Below are 9,177 nucleotides of genomic sequence, written 5' to 3' on the forward strand. Positions count from 1 at the left end.
TCTTACCAAATCTCTCACTTTCTCAGTCTCTCATCCTATTACATTTCACCCATGATGTCGATTTTTCAAATCGACATCTATTTAGCAATAAAAAAAAAATACTCAATTCATTTAAATATCCAATAGTAGCTCAACCATTTCTTGTGTTGGTTTGTCTTGTACACGTAACCCTTTGACATGTTCCTAAGAATCCTGAATAGCGCAGTGACTCACTGGTGTACTACAAGAAGCGTAGGTGCTTCAGTAGCTGTATGTTGCTGAAGGGTCATAAATGGGCCATAATGCGTTGGTTATGTTACATTTTCTTTTGGCTGGAACATACCATTTATTTATTTATTTTTCTCTCAGCAATGCACCTTGTTTTCTTCTGAAATAACTTCTGAGTTTAAACTTTGTGCCTTTAAATGTTTATTTCAGGCTTTTGATCTTTATGAACAAAGATACGCTGCGGTGAAAATCCACCAACTCAACAAAAGCTGGAGAGACGAGAAGAAGGAAAATTACCACAAGTGAGTACTTCTGTGCCCTCTCACAGTGCAGCCTGCCGTTCGCCCCACAGCCATATTAACCCGCATGTTTGTTGTTTAGGCACGCCTGCCGAGAGTATAGAATACACAAAGAACTCGATCACCCCCGAATAGTTAAACTCTACGATTATTTTTCCTTGGATACAGACACGTAAGTATGATCACAGTTGTGGCTTTAATGTTTGGATTTATGGAAAGCATTTAATCGCTTTCGTTAAAGAATATTGTGTATATTATTGACGACAATCATTGCACTTCACTGCGGTTCTGCTGTGCTCCTCGTTTACACCATAGATAATCTATTGCAGGTCCCCTACACTACAGAATGTGGTGTTTTATTTGTGTGTTCTGTTATTTCACTGTACTGCACTATGGATACTTTCACACTACACCACAAAGAAATTATGAAAATTCTAGTATTTTGTGTGTGTGTGTGTAATGCTACTGTGCTTTTTCTGTAAGACCTCTTGAGAGTTATGTCTGTCCAATAGTAGTAGTAGTCCCAGATACAGAAATTGATGTACCATATCCAAATATAGCAATCAGCAATTATGTTAAAACCACCAGTCTAATATTGGTTTAGTCCCCTTGATCCCCACCTGTAGAGACATGGACTCCACAAGACCTCTTGGTGCCAGTTACCAGGTGCCAGACGATAGCAGCAGATAGTAGGCCGTACTTTGCGTTGATGGCTTTTTATTTTTGTTGACTGAAAATTGCAAGGTGGGGCCTCCGTGGCTCAAACCTTTTTTCCAGCCTATCCCACAGATGTTCAGTTGGGGATCTGGGGAATTTGGAGGCCAAGTCAACACCTTGACCTCTTTGTCATGTTCCTCAAACCATTTTTGAAATGTGGCGGGGCTCATTATCCTGCTGGAAGAGGCCTCTGCCGTAATGGAATACTGTAGCCATGAAGGGAAGCATCAATGTTTAAGTCAGTTGTATGTGTCAAAGTAACCATGCCCAAGGTTTGTTGGCAGATCATTGCCCAGAGCATGACCTTGTTTTTCCCATCTTGCCATAATTCATAGTATATCCTGGTTCCATCTCTCCCCACACATACACAAAAGCAGCCGTCCACATAATGTAAAACAAAATGGCCACCTCCTTTTTATAGCTTCATGGATGAGTCCTGATATAGGCGCTTTTAGCTGTGGACAAGTGTCCGCATGGTTACTCTGACTGGTCTGCGGCTAAAAAGGCATAAACTGTGATGCATTGTGTTTTCGGACACCTTACTATCATATACGCAATTTACATTTTCAGCAATGTGTTCTACTAAAGCTTTTCTGTGGCATAGGCCTTGTGCACCCATGACCTACAGATAGGCTTGTTGGTTGTCCTTCCCCGGACCTCCTGTTTTGGTCATTATCTGACCCAGTCATCTAGCCATCACAATTTGGCCCTTGTAAAAGTCACTCAGCTCCTTATACTTGCCCAATTCTTTTGCTTCCAACACGCAAACTTCAAGTGGTCGAGTACGATATCCCAAAAGTTGAATTGCCAATGGTCACGATGCTTACAACAGCATCCCGACTGATCCTGGCAAGTATTGTAACCCTAGTCTTAACCCACCCCTCCTGCAACTTAACACTAGTCCCACCCCAGTACTTTGTTTCGGGATTCTGACATCAGGTTGCTGCTGTCTGTATACTGACTGTTGGGGTCCTGACTGCTTCTGAACTGAGTGCTTACTTGATATCGCACCCTTGAAAGGAGCCACTCTATAACAAGATGATCTAAGTTGTTCACTTCACCTGCCAGTGGTTTCTATGTTCTGGCTGATGGGTGGACTCCAATATTTGATTTGGAAATATAAACATTTAGTCCATGCCTTCAAACAATCCGGGTGGTGCCACTTCCCACTCACCCTCTTCCCGGTACACTGTACAAGCGGTCATGAAGTTATAGGCTGGGCACCATGTCTCTTCTGCAAATGAGAACATGACATTCTAGGACCCTGCTCCGTTGAAGTTCTTAAGGAGTCCAAAGCAGGAACTTCAGGTTTCCATCCTGGATTGTGAAGAATCGTATAGAAGCTATATATTGTAGAGCATATTTAAACCATTTAGAAAGAGTCCTGTTCCTGTATCCCATTAGGGTTTAGAGGCAGACTGTTCAGCTTTCCATATTTGCTTTCAGGTTTTGTACAGTGCTAGAATACTGTGAAGGCAACGATCTCGACTTCTACCTGAAACAACACAAGTTGATGTCCGAAAAAGAAGCCAGGTCTATTGTAATGCAAATAGTCAATGCACTACGTTATCTCAATGAGATCAAACCACCAATCATCCATTATGATCTCAAGCCAGGTAGGTAGAACCCAATGCTCCTGTGCATGCGTTCGGGGCATGAACTCCATTGCTCTAGCCATTTTGTAGCAGAGGGTAGGAGATAAAGGCTGTTGGGTCAGTCACAGGAGAACACTGCAATTCTACATTGAAGTTTGGGTACTTATGTAATATCTGGACTCCCGTTTTTCTTATGAGACCGCGTCCCCTCGCGGGGCTCGCTGCGCTCACCACGCTTTGGGCACGGTGGCTCGCTGCGCTCGCCACACTATATAAAATCAACTCCATGCGTAGTTGGATAGTAGGGGTATGAAAAAATGGGGTGCATTTAACATGGGAGCCCAGATAATACATAAGTACCGAAGTTTGAAAGGGAAACAAAGATCCTGCCATGGGTTAATGACACTATTATCCCCTATTAGCTGAGCAGTTACTGTAGGTCAGTGTTGGCTATGCGGAATGTCATACATGTCATTTTGTTCCTGCAGGAAATATTCTTCTAGTCGATGGTACAGCATGTGGTGAGATCAAAATCACAGACTTTGGTTTGTCCAAAATAATGGATGATGACAGCTATGGTGTGGATGGAATGGACTTGACATCACAAGGGGCTGGAACATACTGGTAAGTTTGCTTACGGTTACAATGTGACAGCCTATCATTGGTATCAGAAAACATCATTGATTTCTAAATTTTGTAATTTTCTAAATGTGTTTTTAAAGTTCACTTCATGTAAATATAGACTGTGTGCAGGGAGTCTGAGTGTAATATGTGGCCGCATCAAAAAGTACAAATATTTCCATTATCAATTTATTTATAATTACCAAAATATAGAAATGACGAGTTGCCCCCTCACCTTACCCCCTCCCCCAACTACCGCAAACTTTAACATTGCTATAGCCTGGGCTGGAGACCAGTAAAGCTAGTGACAGGTGTGGCGCCCCCTGCAGGAGTGGTAACCAGGCTTTCACCATTTATGCTGGACACAGTATAACCAGGAAGCCAGCAGCATGGGTTCCCTTGCTCTGTATTAGGTGCTGGTTCTACCCTCTACCCTCAAATTCATGGTGTTGTCGATCCAGGGTAATTGTGTGTAGACTGTATGAGAAAATAGTCACATCATATAGAATTACCTACAATAAACACAACCAATACCCTAAGTTACCTTGATATGAATATATCCAGAAGGAATCTGCTTCCTGACATAATCTATAGGGAATTCTTCTTTTTGACGGTGGTCTACTTCATACCTGATTGAAGGACAGATATATTCTCAAAAAGGGCAAACCCATATTGCACTGCAGGTGGGGCAGATGTAAGATGTGCAGAGAGAGTTAGATTTGGGTGGGGTGTGTTGAAACTGAAATCTAACTTGCAGTGTAAGAATAATGCAGCCAGTATTTACCCTGCATAGAAACAAAAAGAAAAATCACCCAAATCTAACTCTGCACATGTTACATCTGCCCCACCTGCAGTGCAGCATGGTTTTGCCTATTTTGAGAACAAATTTGTCCTGTGATCAAGTCTGAATTAGGCCCTTAATTAATAGGAAACCTGCTTCCTGCCTGATGTCCTTCTCTCGCTCGGCACATGCACATCGATTATTGTGATTTAGATAATAACTCCACAAGGAGGTAAATTCCATGAATCACCTGCTGAGCACGATTTATCTGTTCCCTTAGGGTGACTCTGTGTTACTGATGGGTTCTGGGATGGATGGGGAGTGTGTTTTAAGTCTGTAAATAATTTGTTGCATTCTCCTGGAACCCTGCAGGTATCTCCCACCAGAGTGTTTCGTAGTGGGCAAGGAGCCACCAAAGATCTCCAATAAAGTAGATGTGTGGTCAGTGGGAGTCATCTTTTTCCAGTGTCTGTATGGCAGAAAGGTAAGGAACGTTGGCTGACCCTGCTGTAAGTACTGACCACATCACATAAAGCAAAATGCTTAACAATAAACCATTTGCTTTACAGCCGTTCGGCCACAATCAATCCCAGCAAGACATCTTACAAGAGAATACCATATTAAAAGCCACGGATGTTCAATTTCCTGTGAAGCCTGTTGTTAGCAATGAAGCAAAGGTAATCTCTATGTAAATATTACAATTAGCTGCTGGTTTCCCAAATCAGAGACCATATATATACTAGTTGGGTGTCAAATCTCTGCAGCACTATGGCTGATTAGTAGCATCGGCTGTACATGCAGCACTATGGCTGATTTAGTAGCACCGGCCTCATGTGCGACACTATGGCTGATTGGTAGCATCGCCCGCACGTCTAGCACTATGGCTGATTAGTAGCATCGGCCGCACGTGCAGCACTATGCACGTGCGACACTATGGCTTATTGGTAGCACCGGCCGCACGTGCGACACTATGGCTGATTGGTAGCACTCCGGCTTATTAGTAGCACCGGCCGCACGTGCAGCACTCCGGCTGAATAGTAGCACCGGCCGCACGTGCAGCACTATGCACGTGCAGCACTATGCACGTGCGACACTATGGCTGATTGGTAGCACCGGCTGCACGTGCAGCACTATGGCTGATTAGTAGCATCGCCCGCACGTCTAGCACTATGGCTGATAGGTAGCACCAGCCGCACGTGCAGCACTATGGCTGATTAGTAGCATCGCCCGCACGTCTAGCACTATGGCTGATAGGTAGCACCGGCCGCACATGCAGCACTATGGCTGATTAGTAGCATCACCCGCACGTCTAGCACTATGGCTGATAGGTAGCACCGGCCGCACGTGCAGCACTATGGCTGATTAGTAGCACTGGCCGCACATCTAGCACTATGGCTGATTAGTAGCAACGGCCGCATGTGCGACACTATGGCTGATTGGTAGCACCGGCCGCACGTGCAGCACTCCGGCTGATTAGTAGCACGTGCAGCACTCAGGCTGATTAGTAGCACCGGCCGCACGTGCAGCACTCCGATTGATTAGTAGCACCGGCCGCACATGCGACACTATGGCTGGTTGGTAGCACCGGCCGCATGTGCAGCACTCCGGCTGATTAGTAGCACGTGCAGCACTCCGGCTGATTAGTAGCACCGGCCGCACGTGCAGCACTCCGGCTGATTAGTAGCACGTGCAGCACTCCGGCTGATTAGTAGCACCGGCCGCACGTGCAGCACTCCGATTGATTAGTAGCACCGGCCGCACATGCGACACTATGGCTGGTTGGTAGCACCGGCCGCATGTGCAGCACTCCGGCTGATTAGTAGCACGTGCAGCACTCCGACTGATTAGTAGCACCGGCCGCACGTGCAGCACTCCGGCTGATTAGTAGCACGTGCAGCACTCCGGCTGATTAGTAGCACCGGCCGCACGTGCAGCACTCCGACTGATTAGTAGCACCAGCCGCACGTGCAGCACTCCGACTGATTAGTAGCACCGGCCGCACGTGCAGCACTCCGGCTGATTAGTAGCACGTGCAGCACTCCGGCTGATTAGTAGCACCGGCCGCACGTGCGGCACTCCGACTGATTAGTAGCACTGGCCGCACGTGCGGCACTCCGGCTGATTAGTAGCACCGGCCGCACGTGCGGCACTCCGGCTGATTAGTAGCACCGGCCGCACGTGCGGCACTCCGGCTGATTAGTAGCACCGGCCGCACGTGCGGCACTCCGGCTGATTAGTAGCACCGGCCGCACGTGCAGCACTGTGGCTGATTAGTAGCACCGGCCGCACGTGCAGCACTGTGGCTGATTAGTAGCACCGGCAGCACTGGGGCTGATTAGTAGCACCGGCCGCACGTGCAGCACTGGGGCTGATTAGTAGCACCGGCCGCACGTGCAGCACTGGGGCTGATTAGTAGCACCGGCCGCACGTGCAGCACTGGGGCTGATTAGTAGCATTGGCTGCATGTGCAGCACTGGGGCTGATCCTGTTGATTGATTGGAACATGTAATTTCCGAAACTGCTGCAGTAGTGTGATACATAATTGGGCTTACGCTTCACCCTTAGAAGAGGGCACATTCCACTACCCGGATCCCCTGCCCCATTCCCCTACCTCTCAACATTTGATCTCCATGAGTAGGAATAGTGCGCGCAGTGAATTTTTGGGGGCATGGCCTAGCGAAAAGGGGCATGTGGAGCTCGATTTTCTTATTGCATTATTACTGATTTCTTCTGTATTGTTTTTTTTCCCTGCAGGCGTTTATAAGACGCTGTTTAGCTTACCGCAAGGAGGACAGGTTTGATGTCCACCAGCTGGCCAGTGACCCATACCTTCTCCCTCACATGAGAAGATCCAATTCTTCAGGAAACCTGCACATGTCCGGGCTCGTAGCCTGTCCCACCACGCCTACGTCAAGCATCATTTCATATTGATACTCAAATCCAGGCTGGCATGATTATTTGTTCACTAGCTTTGAGGTGCAAATTTTAGTTTTAACGACGAGACAAAGATTTGAGTAGGTTCCCTCCCCTCCCTCAACCAAGGATGTGTTTTGAAGACATTTGTGTGTTTTTGGGGGATCTATCTCCTTAGTGTTATTTGTATGACGAGCGAAGACGAGACTGTGAAAATATATCCCCTTTGACTGTAATGTTGGACATTGGCCTCAGTGTGCTTATTAAGCCATTTTCAAGCTACTGGGAATGACCTGGATTGTGCTCCTCTTCTAAGTCTCCTGCCCAAGTGTAATATTATAGATTAGGGGCCAGCGTCAAGATGGACAAGAGGGCGCACATGAAACCGGGTTCGTTCGCTGTTCACCAAGGAGGAAAAAAGAAAAAAAAAGTTTTTGTGTTTTATTTCTTTAAGTTTTGTTTTTTCATTAGCGGGGACTTTGTACATATTCTTTGTAATACTTAAACACGATTGGTTGATACTGGAGCGATGGCAGGAAGGGCGTTTTTCATTATTTACAAAAATAAATTAATCTAAATCCACGCTTACAATGATGGACTTGCGAAAGGGGGGTCACGTGCTGCCCAGAGTCTCAGACACCTGTTCATTGAAACCAAAGCTTAGAAGACAGTGGGTCCGTCACACGATTTATGTTCAACGCATTTGTTCTCTTCTTTCCTTTCTGTTCACGCATTTTCAGGGGGAAATGTTTTACGTTACGCGCACACGCTATCTGGGTTATTAATTGTAGCATTTTGCAGCATTCCACCTTTTTATCATGTCTCTTTATGTTCATTATGTACGTATACCACATGCAGTAGGTACCGATTGCTCTCAAAAACTTTACATTAAATTTTCTATGCAGGATAATGAGAAATTCCCTTCTAGTGCTGGTGTATATTTGCTGTACAGACGTCCTTTTCTTGTATTCCTGTATTTTCAGCAGCTTTTTTTTTTCTCCCCTGTACAACTTTTAAGGTATGGCTTTTTCTATCGATTATTATTATTTTATTTTTTTTGTATTATCGGAGTCTCCTGGATGACGCTTTCAGTTGCTGCTAAATAACGTCTCATTTTGCAAAAAAGAATAGAAATTGCTCCTGTTTCGGGGGCAAATGAAACCGCTTTTGAACCCGGACTGTTCATTACCAAGCATGTGTAAAACATACAGTACTGTAAAGCTGTTTCCACTTTCCTGGCTGTGGCATGATGAAGACCTACTAAGGAGGCTTTATTATTTGAGAGTTCCTCCACGCAGGGGCCTGTTGGTGTAACATACATGAACACACGTTTCTCTCGGCTTAAACTGGTGTTAGAGCACAACCAACCTCCTCTTTTTTCTATTAATCTAGTACGCTAGAACCTGTTTTCTAGAATGCTCCCTTTCTTTACTGCACAAATACAAGGATGACCTTCAGTACACGAGTAGTCCGCAGTGCTTTGCGTTGCAATAAACTGTTAATCTCTGTAGCGTTCAAGGGACTGGTCCTCTGTCACACTCAGAATGTTTCAAATGCAAATGTGTAATTTTGTTCATGTTACAGAAAGAGGCCGTATTAACACAGATTACCATTTAATATTGTACAGTTAACCGTGGCTCTTGTTTCCAATGTTGCAAGCAATTACATTTTACATTGTACATAAATATACATTAACTGTCTCTTTCAGATGCTGCTGAAATTGTAGAGAATGTAGCCAAACAGTAATAAATAACGAAAGTTGAAATTTCAACGATGCTTTCCTTTTGGTATGTTTATTAAAGGTGTTCTTACCTGACCGTGTTCAGTTGTATAGGCATTTATAATGCCAGGACCGGGCTCCTGTTACTTCTCTGTTCGCGCTTTCGGTACATTTTAGGCGTCCTGTCTGTCCAGCCAAATACTCACGCTGTTGGGAAAGGATCATCACACAGGTTGTCACTCGTCACAAATGATAGATGGTGCGCCAACCAATTAGCTCATTTTTCAAACCCATGAGAGGAGCAGATTGGTTGAAACACTATTT

General features: G+C 45.3%; 1 protein-coding gene across 7 annotated transcripts in view; it reads left to right on the forward strand.

The window, feature by feature from the left end:
- Positions 1–8,904, forward strand: part of TLK1 (tousled like kinase 1) — a 309,486-nt gene extending 300,582 nt beyond the window's left edge. For all 7 annotated transcript variants that reach the window (XM_083154832.1, XM_083154831.1, XM_083154834.1 and 4 more), the window contains 7 exons: positions 418–509; positions 589–678; positions 2,670–2,839; positions 3,307–3,442; positions 4,593–4,704; positions 4,790–4,897; positions 6,975–8,904. In XM_083154832.1, coding sequence (XP_083010958.1) covers positions 418–509; positions 589–678; positions 2,670–2,839; positions 3,307–3,442; positions 4,593–4,704; positions 4,790–4,897; positions 6,975–7,151 — 885 coding nt within the window. In that variant the 3' untranslated portion in view covers positions 7,152–8,904. The remainder of the gene's footprint in view (positions 1–417; positions 510–588; positions 679–2,669; positions 2,840–3,306; positions 3,443–4,592; positions 4,705–4,789; positions 4,898–6,974) is intronic.
- The last annotated feature ends 273 nt before the right edge of the window (positions 8,905–9,177 follow it).

This window comes from Crinia signifera, chromosome 7 (genome assembly GCF_055691185.1).
Source record: "Crinia signifera chromosome 7, ASM5569118v1, whole genome shotgun sequence".
NCBI classification, from domain to species: Eukaryota; Metazoa; Chordata; class Amphibia; order Anura; family Myobatrachidae; genus Crinia; species Crinia signifera.